Source organism: Alligator mississippiensis, chromosome 9 (genome assembly GCF_030867095.1).
Source record: "Alligator mississippiensis isolate rAllMis1 chromosome 9, rAllMis1, whole genome shotgun sequence".
Classification (NCBI taxonomy): Eukaryota; Metazoa; Chordata; order Crocodylia; family Alligatoridae; genus Alligator; species Alligator mississippiensis.
In genome coordinates, this window is record NC_081832.1 from 45,864,535 (window position 1) to 45,887,210 (window position 22,676).

Consider the following 22,676-nt stretch of genomic DNA (forward strand, 5'->3'; position numbering starts at 1 on the left):
GAACACAGGACAGAGCTGCAGCTCTGTCAGGAGGCGCGGGCCCTCCCACTACTGTGCACGTGCTGGGAGGGCACAGGGGGCAATGGGGGCTTGTGCCCCCATATCTGCGTGGTGGAGCGCTGTAGCTGTGGGCTGGGGCCAGGGCTGCTCCAGGCTCTTCCTGGAGCGTGGTGGCTGTGGTGGTGTTGGGAGGGAGGCTATGGTGGGGGGGGACTACAGAGAAATCTGGGGTGGCTGTAGCCCCCCTCCCCCCCCCTGCTCCAAGCACAGCCCTGGCCCAACCCTCCTTCCCCACCTCACACACATATGGCACGGCCCCGGCCCCAGCCCGCCGCTGCGGCCCCCTCTGTGCAGACCCGGGGGGCACACGTCCCCTCCCACCCCATGCCTTACGAGGGTGTGCACAATGGTGGGAGCTGCCCCACAGATGAGCCACGGCTCCATCCCACGCCCCAGCCTGTCCTGGCTAGGCAGTGCTTAACCCAACCCCATTCCCTCCGTCACCGCAGGGGCCTGATCTGCGCACCCCCCTGCCCCTTCCCTTCCTGCTCCCCATCCACCACAACAGACTTACCAGCTGCACACAGCTATATCGGAAATCAGATCAGTAATCAGCCGATATGCCTCCTTAAAAATCAGTTATTGGTATCAGCCCCCAAAATCTCTTCTGGTGCACACCTAATTCCTGCTAACATTAACTTAAATTTTGGGGAGTGCTTCATGAGGAAAGTTTGCATGATCATGCATCTCTGATGCAAACATTTCAAGTTAATGATAACATCATAAATCAAAATGGGACATTTCTTAGCATAACTTGTTATTAACTGTTCATGGAACTAAACTTCTACCCATGTGCATTTGTAACTAGCAGAATTCTCTCTTCCAAATTTATCCTGCATCCACACTCCAGAGCAGCAACATATTGCCTCCAAAATGTTTCTTTACATTAATAAATACAACCCAAAGCATTGATATTGCAAATGGATTTTAACACACATTGCCTAAAACCAATTATCACAACAGGATTATCACTAATCCCTCTCTTACTACTTAAGGGATAGACTCCAGACTACTTAAGTACAAGACAATAAGGAGAAGGCTCCCTTGCACTCATTTCTGCACTCTGACAATTTTTAAGTTCAGACAACAACACATGATGCTTTAGCAGTTAGCTAGAAAGGTTGAAAGAACAGGGAGAAGGGACTGCTTTTAAATTGAAAGGTGACAAGAGGTTATTCCTCTCATTTCTAATAAAAGACAACTTTCAAAATGCGGTGTCACCAGAGTTCAAACAGCTAGTCACAGAACTATTTAAAAAGATAAATGAATTCTTATAAATGAGGGAAAAGTTTAAATTTAAGTTATCGCAAATCTAACTGTTATTCTAGAAGCTGAAGAAAGGTGGCTTTCAAACTCCTATTTTCCAAAGAAACAGGAAAAGCACAGACAAATTTACTTCACGGATTTAAGGGAATGAAGGAAAAGAAGGAACACTGCCATTCTCTAAGCAGGCACTTATTGTCTTCCAAGAAAATATTTTAATTTCTGACACTGAAGTACAATTCAAATACAAAACTGAGCATTTAAAAAAGTTATTTGAAATGGAGGTAGCTTAAGATGCTATTTTTGAAAACTCAGTTCTTTTACAAAAAGATACAATTATTATAAACTGTCACATTGTAGCTCTGGGCTTGTTACATATTCTTATGCAATTAGTCTATTTTGCATTATAATCCTGGGTTTATGCTAAACGTTAGAGGGAAAAGTCATAAAACAGAACAAAGGTGGCAAACTAGCAAGGATTGTATGTCATGATCTCATCAATAAGAGATGCTAAAAATTCAATTAGACCTAATAGGACTAAGTACTTTTTAAATATACTATGATTCCAGTCCATCAAAACAAAATGATCGTTTTCTAGTTTCAATCTAATCATGCTCTCCAAAAGCACAAAAGCATTCTCAGGTAGTATGATTAACCCTCCTCAGTGGCATTACATAGGAAGAACAGAACTGACAATACTTTACATTGCTAAATATATGATGGGTGTCTTATCCCATATTCTACTGCAGGGGTGGCCAACCTGTAACATGTGTGCTACAAGTGGTATGGGCAGCCTGTGTGGCACACTACAGCAAACTAATGGGCCACTGCACTTTCAGTACACCCATCTGAAGCATACACACACTACTTCAAGCTATAGGGCAGGTACACCAGTGCAGGCAGCCCATCAGGGAAGTGCTCTAACACATGGCACTTTAAACAAGTGCCACTGAACCCAATAGGTGTTTGCCCGTTGGGTGGCACAGGGGTGGGGGGGAAGGGGACGGAGTCGGAGCCTGCCTGCACTGGCCCCAGCCAGAAGCAGCACTCCAGCAGCCTCCCAAGGGACTGTCTGACAGCCTCTCTCTCCAGTCCCTCCTCCCCACCCCCTCTTCTGCCAGCTGGCACCTGTCAGCAGTGGCTGGGAGCAGGGGGGTGGGATAGAGCCCCCCCCAAACTACCCCTGCTGGGGTCTTGGTAGGAGCTGGACTGAGTCCACATGGCAGGGGGGGACTCCCTTCCCCTCCTCAAGCAAACATCTTGACAGCAGTAGAGTCTGCTGCACCCAGCGCTGGGACAGGGGAGCAGAGCCCCTTCACATGACAGGCCTGGCCCAGCTCCCCCCAGACCCCAGCAGAGGTAGCTGGGATAGACCCATGCGTGAGGCAGGGAGGATCCATTTCCTTCCCCAACAGCACACCAGGTTTTTACAGGTCCCTGGGCACAAGGAACCTGGGAAAGGGCTGTGGGAGCCCAAGCACAAGGACCCCATGCCAGGGCAGCATGGGTTTTTACAGCTCCCCATACACAGAGACCTTGGGATCAGGCTGCCAGAGACCAATCCTGGGGTTCCTGTGCCCCCATACCTCTAAAACTACATGTATTCTACAGCTGAAAGACATGCAGTTTTTACTCATCCCCAGGCATGGAGACTTCAGATTTGGGCAGTGGCAGGCTAATCCAGGGTCCCCACCTCCCAGGACCTGTAAAAACCAGTTGTGCCCAACAGCTGGAGTTTTGACAATTAGTCCACTGTTGGCTCACACCAGGGATTAGATGGGGCCAGTTTCAGACCCTGGTTTGTTTCTCAGCCCCAAATGACAATCAGCTAATTGTCGACACCAGAGTTTCAACTTGCTGGTGTAGGGGGAGACCTGGATCATGATCCTGGTCTCTTGCTGCAATGGCAAGTAAGACACAATTGGGATCTAATCCCCAATCCCCTCCCCTCACTCCCCCCCCAAAAAACCAACCAACCAACTACAGTGTCCTGCCATGCACATGTGACATGGCAGAAGGTATGATTGCTGGGATCCTGGGTTAGATATCATCATACTTTAAAAAGAACATCTGTCAAGGACCTTAGAAGAAGGCTGTCCAACTTGCAAGTGGCCAGGCACTGCATGACCTGGAGGCCACATTAGTGCAAGCCCCAGGATCACACTCCACTTGAATCATGCACTGAATCAACCCCCCCCTCCCCAACATGCACTGCTGCACTCTGCCACCCTCTCCCCCAGTGCCATGGTCTGTGCTACCCCACCCATCAAGACAAGAGCAGGAAACAAAAGCTGATGGAGGCAGGCGTGGAACCTAGAGAATCCACCTGCAGCAGCAGCAGCCACAGAGATGAGGGGGGCAGCAGATGAATACGAGTCTGGGAGATGCACATTAACCCTCACAGGCCACATGCAGCCCCAGTTAGACTGCCCTGACTTAGAAGGCAAGGCAGAGCAGCATCTTAGAGACTAACTGAATAAGTCTGCTCTAAGGTGCCACCCTGCCTTCTGCCCAACTCTAGACTAACACGGCTAACAACCTCTCATAAAACATTCAATTATTTCCAGGAGAAAGGATTTTAGATTAACTGAAGGAACTGAAATAGGATTGTTTACCGTGGTATCTCTTTTCCAAACAACAAAAAAATTTACAGAACCATTTAGAAGGTAGATTCAACTCCCTTGCACCCAAAATACAAGGATAAGCTACGTTATTCCTTTGGATCTCCTCTATCCATAGGTCATGGAACCTACCCCTTCCAAGGAGAAATGGGAGGGGGGAAGGGGGGGGGGTTAAGTTCAGAGCCAAGTTGCTAGATTGGAGAATCATGAAACTAGATAGGAAAAAACCATAAGCTAGATACAAATTTCTTCTTCCAGAAGAAGTTATAAGCACTCCAGACATCTGCTTTCACTGGTTTATCCACATGCTAATCACAAGTTACTTGGATACAATTACTTTTAGCTAAAAGAAAATTAACACATTCTGTCAACAAAGATTCCAATCTTGACTGAGCCCACTAAGGGTCTATGCTTCTGCAGTTGGTGACCCAGGAACCAGAAGTGAAGTCGCCTGTTTCCAATGAACAAAGAAAGTTTCATTTGCAACTTAGAAATCACCACAGTCCAAAGTCAATCAAACATATTAATTCTTATCCCTGTGATCCTGACATACAAGATTTCTCTACCAACTACCTGCACTGTTCAATATTATTTGGTATGCAGGCACTTTCAAACTGGGATTGGCATTGTGTTATGAGGTTCAGCAAATTATGCATCCAATATGCCTAAGTGTAGTACACTTAAGGTAAGAGACAGATGTAGAAGACAACACATTTAAGTTAGTATTTATATGATCAATGCTATCACAGAAATTCACTACTTACCCTGCTTGCGAACATCCTCCACAGCTGCCACTAGCTCCTCTTTAAGAAACTGGCTCTCTTTTGCAATTTTGTCCCCTTTCTCCAAGAAATTTTCTGTTGCTTGTTCAACCGATGCAGCCAACACATGAGCCTTTTTTGAACGTCCTCTTTTTTTGTTGGAAGGTCCTTTATTACTGGTATTAACCAGTGTTGTAACCTAAAAAGATATGTTACAATATGCAACATGAATAAAACTACAAGATAATCAATTTAACAAGGAAAGCCACATTTTTCCAGGTAACAGGAGTATGTCTGCAATACCTAGGCTAATTTCTCATAGGAAGTATTTAACTGCCAGTACATAAGATTTTTTTTTTTTTTTAGAAAACATGAAAAAGCAGCACAGTAAGGTTTAATCTAAGCAATTATATAGTCAGCTAAACTATTTACAGATTTTTTCAGATACAGTTCTGCAAATCTGATTAAAAAACAAAGAGAAAAACCAAAAAAGAAAAAAAAATAGATGCAATTTTCATTAAAAGGTCAGAGCACTCTTTAAAATGCTTGGGGAAAAAAAGTAAGTGAACAGGACTGATATAGCATTTACCCCCCCCCCCCCTCCCCAACAAAAAAAACCCAACAAGACAGGGTTATGAAGGACAGAGCCAAGAAGATAATGGCTGCTTCAAGCTATTACATTCTCACTTAAAGCACTATAGATTTGTATATTTAATTGGACGAGTTTTAATAGTGCCCCACGTAACTTAATGTTGGTTAACATTTCCCATTACAAGACCCTGTTTTAGTTGCTTTTGAGGTTTTTAGGGGTGAAAACTTTCAGCTGAAAGTTTCCATGATGACCATCTCCCTTAGGCTGAATTGTTTTAGAACATTCCAGCAAAATAGGTTTGGTCATTTCAGAAAATGAGTAGAGAACATGTATTATTTTGCCCATGGTTTTAAAAGTCTTTGGAATCTTTCCATTGACAATTCCTCAGACCTCCATGTTTAGGAGCTGAGAGGGGCGCATGCATACGTCAGGAATATACCTTTCATCTTTCCTAAAGAGTGAATTGGGCAAATTCATCCCAATTTTTGCAAGCCTCTTAAATCTCTCTAAACTGCATGGCTGAACTGAAATCTTTCAGTCTGGTAGCTAAAGTCTCCAAACATTCTGCCTGCACTAAGCATGCTTCACCCAGAACTGCAGGGACTGGAAAAACAGAGCGCAACCTGGGGCGTGGCAGCAGAGGGGCAAGGGGCACTGCCGGCCCCACACGACACACCGCAGTGCCCCCCACCCACTCCCTTGGCTCACTGTGCCCACTCCCAGGAGCAGGGCTGGGGGGGCAAGGGCAGCAGTGCCCCCCTGCAGGCCTCACACACACTGCCTGGCTGGTGGGGAGAGGCGGATGCACACAGCAGCCACCACCACCACCACTGCAAACACTGTTAGGTAGGCAATAAAGATAGAGCTGATATAAAACAACCAATCAACTAGTTGATAACCTAAAACTGAAGGGATTTTTCCTAGTTACAACTAAGATATTTTACATGGTGCAAAAGAAACCTGATTAGGACATTCCCATCAGCAGCTACATTAGTGTGACACAGCTCCAGGACCAACATCTCATCTCTCATTAAAAAAACAAACAAACTCCAAATCAGTAAAGCATACTTGTCTTTGATGGTAAGACCTCTGAAATAGATTTCTTCCATAAAAGGTCTGCCATTGTGAAGCTTATAGCTGTTCTGGAAATTTCAAGGAGTGCTGAAATGACTTTGGAGGTCTAGCAAGGTAAACTAAATTGTCTAACAGTTGGATACAGAGGAAAGGGAAAACACTCAATAGGGAATATTCACATCCTGCAACAGGAGGTTTCAGTCAATGCACAAATTCACAAGACACTTAATGTAGTTTATTACAGAATCTTAAAAATTAAGGGCTGGAAGGGACCTCAAAAGATCATCAAGTCCAAACCCCCTGCTCTGGGCAGAAATACTGCTAAGATCAAACGATCCCAGCAAGGTGTCTGTCCAGTCTCCTCCTGAAGACTTCCAAGGTTGGGACTGCACCACCTCATTACGCCCAATCTGAAACTATCCTCTAACAGTTTATGGCCATCGCCCCTTGTCCTCCCCTAGGGTGCCCTAGTGAAGAGTTTTTCTCCCAGCTCCCGATATTCACCCCTTACTTATAGATGGCCCCAAGTCCCCGCTCAGTCCTCTCTTCCCCATGCTGAACAGTCCCAGATCTCTTAGTCTTTCCTCATAAGGTTTGTCCTCCAGGTCCTTAATCATTCTTGTGGTCCTTCTCTGGACCCTTTCAAGATTTCCCCATGTCTTTTATGAAGTGCAGCACCCAGAACTGGACACAGTACTCCAGTTCGGTTTCACAAGCACCAAGTACAGAGGAAGTATCACTTCCTTAGTCCTGCTGGCAATAGATCGGCTAACGCATCCTAGTATGCTATTATCTCCGTTGACTACAGCATTGCACTGGTGGTTCATGTGCATCCTGTAATCAACCATAACCCCAAGGTCCCTTTCAGCCATCGTGTTGGCTAGGACATCTCCTCCTATTTTTACTGATGTCACTGGTTACTTCTTCCCAGATGAAGCACTCTGCATCATTTATCTTTATTGAACTACATCTGGTTCTGCTCTGCCCACCTTTTCAGCTTGATGAGGATCCAAGTGGACGTGGACGTCTCCTAGAGAGTGACCGCTTTTCCCCATAATGTAGTATCATCCTCAAACTTGGCCAGAGTGCTTTCCACATCCTCATCTAAATTGTTGATAAAGATGTTGAACAGCAGGGAGCCAAGAACCGAGGCCTGTGAGCCACCACTGGCCACCTCTTGCCAGGATGATACAGATCTGTCCACTAACACTCACTGGGTTTGACCCCTTAGACCAGGGGTGGGCAACATACAGCCCAAAGGCTGAAGCTGGCCTGCGAGGCCATTCTATCTGGCCCGAAGGATCCCTAAAAAAATTCTGAAAATGAAAATTTATCTGTCCTTGGTTCCTGTCAAAAATGGCAGTAGGACCCAGGGGAAACCTCAGCAGGCTCCTGCAACTGCAGGGCCTACCCGGCCCTGCCCCCACTCCCAGCCTGGAGCTCACACCGCAGTAAGCTGCAGTGAGGCTGCCACTACCACCTCTGTGCTGCCCAGCGCACAAGCGCTGGGCAGGCAGCAGCAGCAGCAAACACTGCCTGGCGTGGCAACCGGAGGGGCCACAGCTGCTGCCACTGCGGCGCAACCGCAACGGGTGAGCCTGGAGTCGGTGCGGGGCCCAGGCTGGCAGCGGGGGCAGGTTACAAGCTGGTGCTGAGTGCAGGGGAAAAGTGGCCCTTGCCCAGCCTGTGGCTGGCGCCCCACACTGCAGCCATTCACAGCCTGTGTGGGGCTGCCTGTGCCTGCTCAGGACAGCCCCGCATGGGCTGCGAGTGGCTGCAGCAGGGAGCGCCAGCCATGGGGCAGGGGAGGGGCCACTTTTCCCTGCACTCTGCACCAGCTCCTTGCCTGCTAGTGAGCAGGGGGTCAGGGCTGTGCACTGCCCCCTACCTGTACTGCAAGGCTGAGGGGGCACTGGGAGTGAGCAGGCGCAGGAGCACAGGGCCTGCACCAGTGTCCCACGGCCAGCGCCAGCAGGCCCAGATCAGGGTGGCAGGGGCTCTATGGAGCTGGGCCAGCTTCCCCCTCTCCCTGCTGGTGCAGCCCAGCCCTGCTCCACAGCCCCCTGCCAGCCTGCACCCCGCTTTGGGCCCCACTCGTGCTGGCCCTGGGACATTGGTCCCAAGATGGTGACCAGGGGGTGGGGCACCTGTCAATGGGTGGGGCTACCCATGTGGCCCTTGACAGCTTGCCAAAACTCGGTAAGCAGCCCTCCACTCAAAATAATTGCCCGCCCCTGTCTTAGACCATGGGTGGGGTTTTTTTAATCCCCCAAGTTATTTTGTTTTTTTTTTAATAAGAGCATCATGGAAGACCCTATTGAAAACCTTTTTAAAATCCATGTATATGACATCTACTGTGTCTCCCACATCTAAGCAGTTTGTTACTTCATCATAGAAGGAGACGAGGTTGGTCAGACGCAACCTGCCCACAATGAAACCATGTTGGCTATCTTTCAGCATCATGCCTTCTGCCAGTCTCTCACAAATGGACTTCGTGATATTTTTTTTCCAAAATTTTACCTGTTATCAAGGACAAACTAACTGGCCTATAGTTTCCTGGATCCGCCCTCCTCCGCTTCTTTCCTTTGGTCTTCCTCCTGCTCCCTAAAGAAGGGCTTCTTATTGGCCTCAATTTCAGTCATCAACCTGATCTCAGTCTCTACCTGTGCCTTCCTTATCCTCTCCCTACAAATGTAGGCTATGCTTGTGTATTCCTCCTTGGTGACTACCCTTGGTCTCCACTGACTATAAGCCTTCTTTTTCTTTTCTAAGCACTCCTTGATCCCTCTGATAAACCAAGAGAGATTCTTGGCTTCTTTACCACCTGTTCTGCATACAGAAATGGACCTTTTCTGTGCTCTGAGGATCACTCCTTTGAGGAATGACTACCCCTCCTGAACTACTTTCACCTCCAGTCCCTCTTCCCCCAGGGTTTCTCCCACTATTTTCCTAAGCTCATTGAAGTCAGCCTTCCTGAAGTCAAGCACCTCTGTCCTACTGGCTGGCTTCCTTGCCCTACGATGGATAGTGAATTCTATCATCTCACGATCACTATCTTCAGATCTCCCATCAGGTCATCCCCTTTGCCTAGAACCAAATCCAAAGCCTTCCCCCCTGGTTGGCCTGTTTACCTCCTGTACTAAACATATGAAGGTCAAAAATCTGTGTGACTGGTCAGTTCTGGCCCAGTGCTCCTCCCAGCAGATGTTAGGGCAGGGGTGGGAAAAATGTGGCCCAGGGGCCAGATGCGACCCGCCAGGCCATTCTATCCAGCCCGTGGGACCCCTAAAAAATTTAGAAAATTAATATTAATCTGCCCTGGGCTGCCTGTCAAGCAGCCCTCGATGGCTTTCCAAAACTCAGTAAGCAGCCCTCTGCCCAAAATAATTGCCCACCCCTGTATTAGGGCAATTGAGGTCACCCATGACAACCATGTCCCTTGAATGTGCAGCCTCCATCAGTTTTCTGGAAAATTCCAGATCCAGCTCCTCCTCCTGATGTGGCAGTCTTGCGTAGATGCCTGCCATCAAGTCCCTTTCTCCTCACTGCCCCGATTTCTTGACCCACAGGGTCTTGAGTCACCCTTCTCTCAAACCAATTTGGGTCTCTGAGGAAAGACTTGGCTCCTTTTTTGTTATTTTCCTTGCCACTGTAATTATGAAGTCTAGAATGACAGGTACAGGCTGCCACTGAAATGACAGATCCTGACCTTAGGATCAAAATGGCTTGGAAGAAATTTGTTCTGTTAAACAGTGCAAGTTAAGTTTCCCCAGAAGGGAGATCTCTACAAAAACCCTATGCCTCATCTGAGAATATTCCAAACGCCCAGAAGTTTCTGCGTAGCTATGGACCAACCTAAGGATTCCCTGAATCTTTTATTATATTTCATTATGACAGTAGACTAGTCATACGTACAAAGTCTTTATTTGCTGAAAGTGTAATAGCATGCAGCCAAGACTTTGCAAGACATACAGTGCTTTCAAGTTTCAAAGAGTAACATTTCATAGCAAAACAAACTACTATAGCACATTTTCTAAATGAGAGGTACTTCCATTCTGTATGTCAAATTTCTTACCACAGTCAACTATTTTGGATGTAGAATGCTCAAGAGAGGATGTAAGCATTTTAAAAAGGAAAATGCTGTTTAGCTGCCTTGAAGTCAAGACAACAGCTGTGTGTGTCCAAACTTCCACTGTCTGGTATCGCTCTCTCACTACAAGTTCACTTTAGAGAAAAAATCTTGAGACTGTTTAGAAGCAAATCCAACAGAAAAACAACATTAAAAAAAATGTTATGGAACCTAAAATGTAATAGTTGCACATGTTCCAACTATAACAGCTTTTGACCCAGAAGAGTCTAATATGGGGTGGGCAAAATACAGCTTGCAGACTGCATCTGGCCCACCAAGTGATTTCATCCGGTCCACAGGTGCCCACCGATCAGGCAAAGGCTGGGGGTGGGACTTCTGGTCCCAACCTGGTGACCAGGGGGCAGGGCACTTACCTGCCAAGGGGCAGGTTTAGCATTGCAACCCTTGACAGCTCACCAAAACTCATTAAGCCGTCCTTCAGCTGAAATAATTGCCATCTTCTGGTCTAATACAACACCAAGTTGTCTCTGTGGTATACTAGTAATTTGGTTCCTAATGGCAAATTAGGAAGTAAAGCTATTTTGGACCAGACAAATTTAACAACAGTATCATGTTTTAAAAAAAAAGAAAAAGGAGCATGTGCTACAGAAGGGAAAATAACTGGAAGCCATGAAAATGGATAGGAGCAGCAAAGCATTAGTTCTCAGTGTCTTTTTTTTCATCCTTCACTTCAGATTAAGTGAAGGACAATGCCATTGATTTGCAACAAGAGCAAAATCCTTCTAAAATTAAAGCTGCTATACCTGACTCCAGAACAAAGACTGAGCAAAGTTTAAGTATACACTTTCTTCTTCATTAAAACACTGCAAAAATTAACCTAGAATTCAGCCTTTCAAGTGTAAGGATTATAGATCTGAAACTTAACCGTACTAAAAACAAAAAGCACCAAATATCAAGTTCTTACCTGAGTAACAAGAGGCTCCAGCAGTCTTTCAACTGCCAGCGTTCTTATCTCTAAACTTTTTGGGTCCCATTTGAAGTTAACGTTGCCTGCATTAACGGTAGTCATTTCTAAGAAAAGGGGGAGGAAAAAAAAAAAAGGATATTAGCATCATCCTTGCTAATTTTGGTTAATTATTGATGGACATTATTTTGAAGTGAAATGAAGCAAATCAAAGGATTGCACAGAAGGGCTGTGTTAGAGTTTCAGTTCAGGTCAAGTTTGCACTGCCTTTCGAAACAACAGTTTTCAATTAATTAATTAGTTATTTCAGTACAATTTTTTCTTCAGTTATGACACCATTTAATACATTTGTCTAAACAGAAAAAAAAACCCCACAGTATTCTCGGGGAACTCCCCAGTAGACAAATTAGGTGCTTAACCCCCATCTGTCTTCCATCCACTGTTTTGATTAAATTAAATCTTGAGAGAATAACTTGACTGTCAAGAGACAAGTTTCTCTTCAAATCCCAGTTAGCCCCAATTCAGGTTGGAAGCCTTATCATTTGAGCACAAAAAGCTTACATTTAAGCTGCAGTAATGCTACTATATGCAGCCAAAACCCCACATTTTTGTATGTTCAAATGCCATGAAATCATTCAGACTTATCAATGATTTAAAGTCTAGAATCAATATCCCCTTAAAAACCTTCCCTACAAGGCTGCCTTACAGTTTTATGAATAACTGTTAGAAATTGTAGTGAAACCTTTCCTCTGCCACACACAAGTTCAGTGGGGATGTGAATAAGAATAGTCAAAAGATGCAAGTCAAGATTCTCTTTGATATTTTTCTAGGCTCTTGATAAACTTGTAGTTTTGTTTTCATGTTACAACATGGTGAAGATACTAAATGAACTGAAGCTAGAAATTGGTTATTTCCTCATCACAACCCACGTACAGTACTCAACAGAATGCTATATAACATGGGTGCGAGCAGGCTGCCTACTTTGCTGGCTTCTTCAGGCAGGTTTTGCTCCCTAGGGAGCTCTATAGCCAGTCCTGAATAACACAGCTTTTGAACACAAAATCAAACCCTTTGCCATGTCCCAGGCTCTAGGAAGGGAGTCATTTGGCTCTGGCCCCAGCGCAGCAGCCTGGCCCCGCCTCTTGGCAATGTCTTCTCCTCACAGCTTGCTTCCTCCTCTCTTGCACTTTTCTAGGAACGTTTTAAAGCTCCTAGTGGGACACATCCTGTCCATCTAAATGCCCCACAGCTCAACTCTCTCAATAGGGCAACCCTGTTACAACAGATATAACCAGATAAATAGCAATAAGATTTTTCAAGAACCCAGTAAAAATTTGTAAGTACAAAACCAGTCAGTACCTTGCTATTTTAAGCAGTAATATTTCCTGCTCTCCCTGCTGTAAGTGTTATCTGAAGTTTGGTTACACCCTTCTTCCGGCCATGTACTGTAGTTAATGATTCTTAAGGATAAACTACAGGAAAGTTTCATTTGTGCCACTTTTATGCAGTATAATGCAGCACAGGCAGCTTCCCCTTCAAAGAGCAATTTCTTTTTGAAACCTCAGAAATGGGTACTGAGAGATCACTCAGCTCTTAGCAGGTTAAGATTCACAACAACTTCGACCCCAAGAAACTGTTCAACTCGCAACGAAAGTGAGAGCAGTTGGACAAGCTTTTAGTACCACCCTGCCCAGAAGGACAGTACTTAATGTCAAATGCTTACCCAACTATACAGCTGGTCCAATAAAATTAAAGTATTTGTTCAAAATGTCTCACAAGGTGTGTGTGTGTGTGTGTGTGGAGGGAGGTGGGAGGGAGGGGGACTTCCCCTTGTAATCAAGCCTTATTGGGGGAGTTTTAGCACTCCAAGGCCAAGTACAGACATTCGGGAGCATTAGCAGGTGGTTAAGTCTATTCAAAATGGCTGCCCAATATCAGGTAAGTCAGGATGCAAGGACTAGCTGGGGGGCCGGGGGTCCAGCAGGCTGGAGGGGATCAGGGGTCTGCTGAAGGGTGGGAGGGCAGACAACCTGTGGGTGGGTGAGGGGTCCGACCCAAAGTGAACCTACACCCCCATTCCTCTCCCCACCAGAACTTGCTCAGCACCAGCAGCAGTAAATGCTGATAAAAGCAGCTGCACTTGGAGCAGCTTGTGGGGTAGGGGTTGAGAGAATGGCGGTGGGGGGGGGGAGCTACAAAACAAAGAACAGTGTGGGGGAAGGGGTGAGTGAAAAAAGCAGTCCCAGGGCTGGAGTCAGTGGCTGGGTGTTCCCAGCCCCGGGGCTGTGCAAGGGAAGTGGACGTAAGTTCCATGCACCGGTTTGACCTAAATCTAAGGAGCCTGATGCTACACAGATCCAGGTTTATCTTAAACCAGGTTCTGCAATGTTTAAACTGGTCTGTGTGCATGGAACGTCTGTTCTGTTACAGATTTAGATCGACCACAAGACACTTAGACCGGGTCTAAAAGTGTAAGGTCGACATTGGGACAAGCCAAGTTTAAATCAGGCACCCATTCTTAACCTGATTTAACCTCCCAAATACCTGTACTTAGGTCAAATGTTCTGGCAAAAATCAGGGATAGACAAGTCAGTTTTGTTTTGTCGCTGTTAGAGGTGCACCAACATAAAAAACAATCCATGTTGGATAGGCACCGATAAAAGGAAAATTGACATCATCAGCAATTGGCTTTTTTTGGCTGGTGTAGCCAAAATCATCACTGAGAAATGCCATAAGCATGCGCTCAGCCACAGCATTCACGTGGGCAGGAATGCAGCCCAGCAGCTTGGAAAGCAGTGTTCAGCTGGTAAGTCTGTAGGGGGGAAGGGGTGTGGGGGAAGAAAGCAGTGTGGGGGGAGGGGATAAATAAAGGCCCCCATGATGAGGCAGGCACGGCCGAAAAGGACAGGGTTGAGGGGCAGAGCTATGGGCAGCTCATTCAGGGGGTAGGGAGGGGGAGCGGCTCCCTGCCACTGCATGCACTCCTGGGGGTAGCATGGGGGGCATATGCATGAAGCGAGGGCAGGCTGCCTGCTGGGGGTCAGGGCTGGAGGCAGCACCAGCCTTTTCCTGGAAGGGGAGCTGGGCTGTGGCTGCACTTGGGGCAGGCAAGGCAGTGGCGGCGCTGGAAGCTGGGGCTATGGGGTGGGCTACAGCCACCCCAAAATTCCCTGCAACCCCCCTGCCTTCCAGTGCCATCACTGCTGCTTGCCCTGAGCACAGCCCCAGTCTAGCCCCCCTGCCAGGAAGAGGCCAGCAGAGTCCCCAACCCTGAGCCAGCAGCTGGCAGCCCACCCTCACCCCACGCACAAATCCGAAGGGCATGTCCCCTGTGCCTCCTCCAGGGGTACATGCAGCGGCAGGGAGCCACACCCTCCACTCCAGATGAGCTGCGCATGGCTCTGTACCATACCCTGCCCCACTCCCTCCCTCAGTGTAGGGGCCTTGAACTGCCGCCCTGCCGCCACAGACTTACTGGCCCGATGCTGCTCTCCAACCTGCCAAGCTGCATATCAGCTATCAGATCAGTATTGACCAATATGGCTGGTCAATAACTGCTCATCGATATCGGCCCCAAAAAATCTTTATTGTTGCACCCCTAGTTGTCGTGTGTGTTTATGGAAGGGACAGATATGGGAAAAAACACCACCTTCCTACCCTCTGTTGTTCCAGCCATTGTTCAGGTTACTTTTAAATAGAGTAAAATACATTTTAAAAACCTCCTCTGGACAGAACAATATTTGGCTAATATACTGAAATACAAACTGATTTAACTAAGATATGTAAAACTTGTACTTGAGCTTATAGTCCAATTACAAAAAAACTCAAAAACAACAGCTTAAGGTGAAAGGTGATCTGCTACATTTTAGGAAACAGATGTTAAAATAGGAGCTAGTTCTTAACATACTATATTCAAATAGATGGTCAAACTCTCCACATATACAACCAGTGCAAACCCCATTCCTTGCTCACCTTTAAAATGTTTAAATACTTAAAGAGCAAGACAAATTAACTTTATTATGCTTCCTGGCATATCACAAACCTACAGTCCCAATATCAGAACTACGTCAATTAAATCGCCTTTTACACTGGTCCTTTAAATACTATTCCAAAGGTATTAATAAGACAACCTAATAGATATTTTAAATATCAACATGCCTACCACTGCTGAAAACATCCTACCAGGTCTAACTGTATACATTACAAGCAGGGATCTGGGTTTTCTGTTTGCCATGGAAAAAAGCAGATTTTCTCCTTTTAAGGAAAAAAACCATGAGAAATGGTGGGTTTCCCATTGCAGGCTAGCAGAGTTCCAGCTGCAAGGGGCTGCTTGGGACTAGGGGGAGTGGGAGGAGGATGATCAGGCAGGAGGTACCACAGGCATGTGTGCAAACAGGCATGCACATGGTAGTCAGGCAATGTAGAAAGCAGCTCCTGCAGCTCCCTCCAGGTAAAATTGGGGGGGGGGGGAATTGAGGCCCCCACAGTGAGGGAGGGAGGGAGGGAGTTGGGCAAGGCTGGGGGTGCTGCCCAGGTGGGGCAGTGCGTGGGGCTTGGGGTAGGAATGCATGACTGCAGGGCCTGGGTGGGGAACAGGACAGAGGACCAGGTGGCTCACCTGGGACTGGCAGGGGGGCTGGCTCTCCAACACTGCATATACTCCTGGGGGGTGGGGCATGTGGAGGGCCATGTGCCCCCCATATTTGTGCACTAGGTGAGGGCAGATACAGGCTGCCCGCTTTGGGCTCCCTGCCCTGCTGCACTCCCCCTGGGGTCCTCTGTGCCCCAGCAGGCAGGATCTGGCAGGGTAGGGAGGCTCAGTGCTGCTGCTGGGAGCCCTGTGCCACCATGCCCCTGCCTGCCTCAGCAGAGGGGTGGTAGTGCAGAGAGTGTGCGCGTATGTGCATGTCTATATTATATGAGAAAAATCTATCTATACGTGGTGTTTCATTTTGAATTGCAGAAAAAAAATGCAGATTCGAGGTTTTAAATCAGATAACTTGGAATTTTTAAATGAACAAAAACCAGGATCCCTGGTTCCAAGACAGGGGTCGGAAAAAATTTTGGGCAGAGTGCCAAAAACATCCACAACCTCAACTTGTAAGATGTCGGCATGCCAGGGCAGATGGCTGGGGAGCCATAAGGAACCTGATCCTTGTAGCACTGCAGCCCTGGCCCCTTCCCTGCCATCTGCCCCAAGACACACATGCCCAGTAAAATATTTTCACATGCCATGTTCTCTCACACGTGCCAGGAGTTGCCTACCTCTATTGCAAGCCATTTATTAAAAGGACTGTTAAGGATGAATGTTCACCCAACCCCAAATTTCACTTACTACTATGCTCAACTGCATGCTGCAGTAAAGTTGCATTTAAATTTAGAAAGAAAAATAAGGAAAGTTGAAAAGAAACAAAGAAAAAGGGACGTACAGGGCCTATGTATATTTACATGCAAAGCTTCTGATTTCATAATTTATTCCATCAGTTTTAAAAAAGTTTCTAGTTCTAGAGAAGGAAGGAAGGAATATCAGGCACATCTGAAAATAGACATTTCAAAGGAATCCTTCTCCAAGCATCATTTAGCTCAGTGGTTCCCAACCTTTTTTATACCATGGCCTGGCTGGAGCAGTACAGGGCACACGGAGCTGCCTGCCTCCCTCCCCGGGCTGCCCCGCTGTGCCGCTTTAACCCATGGAAGCTCAGCTTTAAACCCAGAAGTCACTCACCCAGGCGGACAGAGACTGGACTCGTGCCATGACCAGACAGCCAACCCACTGTGGCCCACTACTGGGCCAGAGCTTAGCGGTTGGGAACCTCTCATGTAGCTCAAGACTGTCCAATTTCTCAGGAGCTGAAGGCTACTAGCTATGCAGGCCACAGACCAAGGGACCCACTTGTTGCACAGCACAGGCACCCCAGTTCTGCTGCACAGCCATCTCCCACCCTGCTGCTGCCCACAACTCGGGCAGCCCAGCTTCCCTCTGCTACATGTGCCATTCAAGTAGCCCAGTCCCCTCCAGCTGTGCCATCCAACCCCCAGGAATGGGGACAGGAAGCAGAAGCTGGGAAAGGGGATGGGGGAGGGGAGGTGGTAGTTCAGAGACCCCAGATGCTGCTCCATCAAAAGCAATGAGGGTAGCAGCAACTGGACAGGAGCCTGTGGACCACGTTAGCACCTTGTAAGCTGTATGCAGCCCATGAGCTACCAGTTGGACAGCCCTGATACCTGATATATTGCTCCCGCTGTTAACGCCAGCATTTTAATTCAAGGCATCCAATATATACCAAGCATCTAGATATCAGAAAGCTCCCTACCACAGAACAAAAACATTAACCATATTTACCCAAATCAAGAAAAAATTGAATTTAAGACAACTCTTCAGTAATTAGGTTCTATACATGGAAAGTTATAAACATGTGTTGTAATTTTCCACATAAAGATTTTAACCAATGGAAGGTCATCTTGAATTCATCTTCCCCCCTACCCTACCATTGCTGTGGTGGGTAAAGCAGTGGCAGAGGGTGAGGGGCCAGACCCCTTCATCTTGCCTTCCCTGCCTGTGCCCCCACCCCTTGCCCCCTCCCATGCCTATGCCTGCCCTGTTACTTGCCCCTGATGCCTGCTCACTATGCTCCTTGCCCCCATACTTGTGCTTGCACCTCTACTCCCTGCCTCACCCCGTGCTCCCCTACTCTTGTACCCCATGCCTGACCCACCCCTTCACTCCCTACTCCCCTGCAGCCTACTCTCCTACTCTTTTGCCCCATGCCTGTGCCTAACCACCCCCCAGCCCCTGGTCACTTACCATCTATTGAGGCTCTGTTGTGGCCCTAGCTAAGCCTGACCCAGCTCTGCTTGACCAGGGAGCAGTAGCAACAGCTCCTGTCCAGGCCAGTTTGGGGCTGAAGAGATTGGTGCTAGAGCAAAAGGCACAGGAGGGAGGAGGGAACAGGCTGCACCATATCCTCTACTCTCCTCCCAAAACACTTACTCAGGTCTCTCCCATTCCCTCCTCCCCGCCCCCCAATCAGGAGTCTCCTCCCCCACCAAATGAGTCATGCTGGCCCAGGGCAGGTAGCAGCTCAGCTCAGGTTTCAGCCCCAAACCTGCAACTGAAGCCTGGAGCTGAGCCACCACATGTCCCAGGCCAGCACTTGAATATAAAATGGTCCTCCCCACCGCCACTAGGGATGTAAATATCATTTAAAAATTATCCATTTAACCTCCTCTAATTATACTGGTTAAACAGTTAACTGAGTGATAACACAGCAGCTCAGACAACTGCTGCTGAGAGCTGTTCCCAGGGCCCTTTGACGGGGAGGGAGGAGGCAGTGGCAAGCACAGCCAGACAAACACAGCCCACAGAAGCTCTAAACTGGGAGGGAGCACCTGTGAAGGAGCAGCCAGCTGCTTAAATGAGGCATCATTAGGCCACCTGCTGATTCCCTCTTTAGCCTTAGAAGCTATGGGTACTAGTCCTTCTTGCGTCTCTCCTGCCTGCCTTGCCACCTTCCAGTTCCTGTTGGTATACCACATGGCTTTCCTTTCCCCGCTTCCCTTCCAGACTGTGCCCTGCCCTGAATTAAATGATAACCTGTAAGCTAACCAGTTATCACTAGGCTTACCAGTTAGACAATTAATTGCTTTACTTTTCATATCTCCCCCCCCCCCCCCACCACCAATGCTGACTGGGGGAAAAAACCTGGTCTTTGATCCAAGTAATTATGGTAGCTTTAACCAGATGGAGACCATCATATGCTAACATTCCACCCTGGACAAGGCAGTTTGCTTTCTTCATGCTTGCTGGTTGGTTGAGGCAAACCCTTGTGTGAAAACTGACTGCCATGTCCACACCAAGATGCTGTCTATGAGATAGCCAAGATTACATTTTATCATGCAACAGGGCTGTAAACCCAGGAGACGGGCCATAGGATACACACCAAGATTAATATCACAAAAACTGAACTGCAAGCGTTGAAAAAATTGCAAATTAGTAGACATGCCTACATGTGCACTTTACTGTGCATTAGACTAATTTCATGTATAGTAAAGCATCACTGTCAACAGAGGCATCGAATTAGTACCCAGTAGATTAATTTACTTCAGCATGGCACAGTCCTATCAGACATATGTACTATCCTAAACCACCATAAATTACTGTACTTAAATGAGCACGTAGATGGTGACATTAGGATTACCTTACTCAGTTTGAGCTGGAGTATATTCAGTCACATCAACTGCATGTGTAGACACGTCCACTGAATCCAGAATACTAAACTATACAGAAAGCCCATATGGCATCAGAGCACCCAAGGATGGCTTTGAGATGCTGACTGCTGCATCCAAATCTCAAGGATGGGTTGATGTCAAGTTTCACGTCAAGTAAATGATAAGTACTGTACAGCAGAATATATTTCTAGCAGAAGTTCCAAGATAACAAATTACTCTAGTTTGGGTGGAATGATATGGTTGGCATTAGCTAGCATCTTCAGGACAAGTTTAAATCATGAAATAGGTCTGTATGCTTTACCTAGTTAGACACAAATAGCCATGATCTCTCCCATAACCCCCACTCCCCTCAAGCCAAAACTCCTTCTAAAGAGGTAGCTAGCCATGTTAATCGAAAATCAGGCAGAAGGTAGGGCAGGGTGGCACCTCAGGCATCTGGTGAAGAGAAGCATGAGCTTTCACAAGCAACAACCTACCTACTTCATCAGATACTATGACAAAGCATCTAACAAAGCAAGTTGTTGCCTAGGAAAGCTCATGCCTCTCCGAACCAGTCAAGTCTCTAAGGTGCCACTGTGCCCTACCTTCAGGCAAGCTCCCTCTACTAACCTGTAAAAGTCTTCTGTCCTACCATAAATGTAACAAAGTTGTCTTTTCATTTAAAATAAAACATGTCAGTAAAGACTTAGAGGCAGCATGAACCAGAACACAGAAGTAGTTCATTTGTACAGCATCAACTATGTTCCCTTTAATTATTAAACATTTACATCAATTTTAGTTTGCCAAAAATTCAGCCTGCTTTGAGTGCAATCTCAGGTATGTAGCCTACACAGGAAGCAAAAATTACTGCAAATAAAAGATGATACTTGCAGTTCGTCCTTTATGCCACAATAGGGCCGAAGACCATGGATGAAACCCCAAGAATGAGGACAAGAACAAGACTCTTATACATTTAGCTGTCCAAATGGCCCTTCAGTTTAAGCAGAGTAACTATAAGTCGCCACTCTATGAGCATACACAGATATTCAAGCAGGATTCTGCCTCAGGTTAAAGAGGATTTAGAAGCTTAGCTGTCACCACTTGTTTTTGAACAAGGCAGCAACAATGGACTTGAGTTTGGAAGGGTTTTGGGGGAATAGGGAGAAAAAAAAATGCATGTCAGATAAGTATACAAAGTAGGCAATTAATAGGTAAAAAGGTATATTAGAGATAATAAAACAACAGAGTTTGACTTGGATTAAAGTTACATTGGTGGGTAAGACACAGACAGACAAGAGCCAGGTCAATGGCCTAAACTTTTATCGATTCCACTCAAAACAAAGCAGACACTGAGCTCAGCACCCATCTGGCTGTCCATGGGGCAATGCATAAAAGTATTTGTTTTCTTTGTTTAACATCTACAGTTACTGGAGAAATCCAGGAGGAGGAAGGATAACATGTACCAGCAGCAAAACCCTGATGGAGCTCCCTGTGCTCTCCACACTCTTCTTTTATTGTTATTACTACTCATGCACACAATTCATTCTAGCAGCATCTTCTAGGCAACCAATTTCAATGTCTTTTCTGCTCCACGCCTCCTGGAACCCATATTAAACCAGTTTTTCAGCGACTCCAAAAGGTGTCAATCAGCAAAAGAGTTGCCTTTGTGAAACTGCAGTTTCTAAGAGAGGAGGATATTATCTCATTCCTCACTAGCCTGGAATGTCTCAGCATTTTCCTGTTTTTATTTCCCTACTTCATGGGCACAAATACAATGGTAGCTCTGTTGCTATCTTAAAAGTTCTTAGGAATCTGGTTAAGAAAACATGACATAAGAAAGCAATTATAATACAGCAACACAAGTTACACAGGGTTATAATTCACTAATCATCAATACAAGTAAGGCAATAGCATGCATGCGCACACCTAGCAGCCAACTTAATTTGCGTACAAATAAGACTATTAGTAGTACTTAATAAACTAAGGCCTCCTTGCAAGCTGTTTCCTATAACGCCTTTCTTGCTTAACCTAAATTGCAGAGCTTATTGTTTCATTTGGCATGTTAACTCAAACCTTCTGCTAAACTATGATGTTCAACATTCGAAGCTCACATTACAGTCACCTGGGTCTCCAAGATGGTTTCTGGCATACTAAACCACGTTCCTGTGTCTTGCCAAAGCTGTCAAAATCTGCTATGAATTGGCAACAAGTGTTTATTACTTTTACCCTTCTGTCTACCAGAGCATCTTGAGCCTGAAGTTGCAGTGCTAGGACTCTGGACAAGCTTAACAGCAAAAATAAACCCAAAAAGGACAAAGGCCAAGCTACTACATTCCAATGAAAAGTTAACTCACAGCCTAAGTGAAGGGAGCAGACTTTTTAAAAGTTTTACCAACAAATGCAGATAAAAACAGCTACTTCGTAGTTATAACTTTATTAGCTGGCACAAGAATGTCAGTGCTGCAAAATGAATTCTTGCTTAGCTTTCAAAAGTTCCTATTGCTGGCAATAAAAAAAACCAAGACAACCCTGGGTATTTTTATTTTGATCTTCTTCGGCATTTAATCTAAACTAAGATCTGATCTAATTCATATCCTCAAATTACATTTCTGTTCCTAATAGGCAAGTGCATTATACTGCATCTTTTAATGATTTTAACTGAACAAAGTTATTTAATCCAGACCTTCACGAAACAGTTTTAAAAGCCAAGGAAGTATCATATGGACTGAAACTGTCCGAGTTGATGACAATAATCTTTAGTTACGATTACACCATTCTTTAAACCACATTATTGTAATGTAAAGACTAGTCCAAAGATTCAAGCAAAAGTAATATGATCCTGTATGTACAAGGAAAACCCTTTCTTGAAATAAGTATTGAATTCATTCTGTAATGACTTCTCTTCACTGTCACAAGAACGCCTTACGTAGCAAGTGGGCAAATAATTGATGTTTAGTAATTGCCAATGCTATCTGAATCACATGCCTAGCATAGTAGAAATGAAGTGGCTAAAAATACCAATGTAATTTTTCCATGGTTGCCA

The 22,676-nt window shown here is 46.1% G+C and overlaps 1 protein-coding gene across 1 annotated transcript in view; it reads right to left on the reverse strand.

The window, feature by feature from the left end:
* CTNNA1 (catenin alpha 1) overlaps positions 1 to 22,676 on the reverse strand; it is a 175,415-nt gene that overhangs the window by 144,980 nt on the left and 7,759 nt on the right. Inside the window, exons 2-3 of the mRNA XM_014606559.3 lie at positions 11,426 to 11,532; positions 4,709 to 4,904 (exon numbers count right to left, since the gene is read on the reverse strand). Of these exons, the coding sequence (XP_014462045.1) occupies positions 4,709 to 4,904; positions 11,426 to 11,530 (301 nt within the window). The 5' untranslated portion in view covers positions 11,531 to 11,532. The remainder of the gene's footprint in view (positions 1 to 4,708; positions 4,905 to 11,425; positions 11,533 to 22,676) is intronic.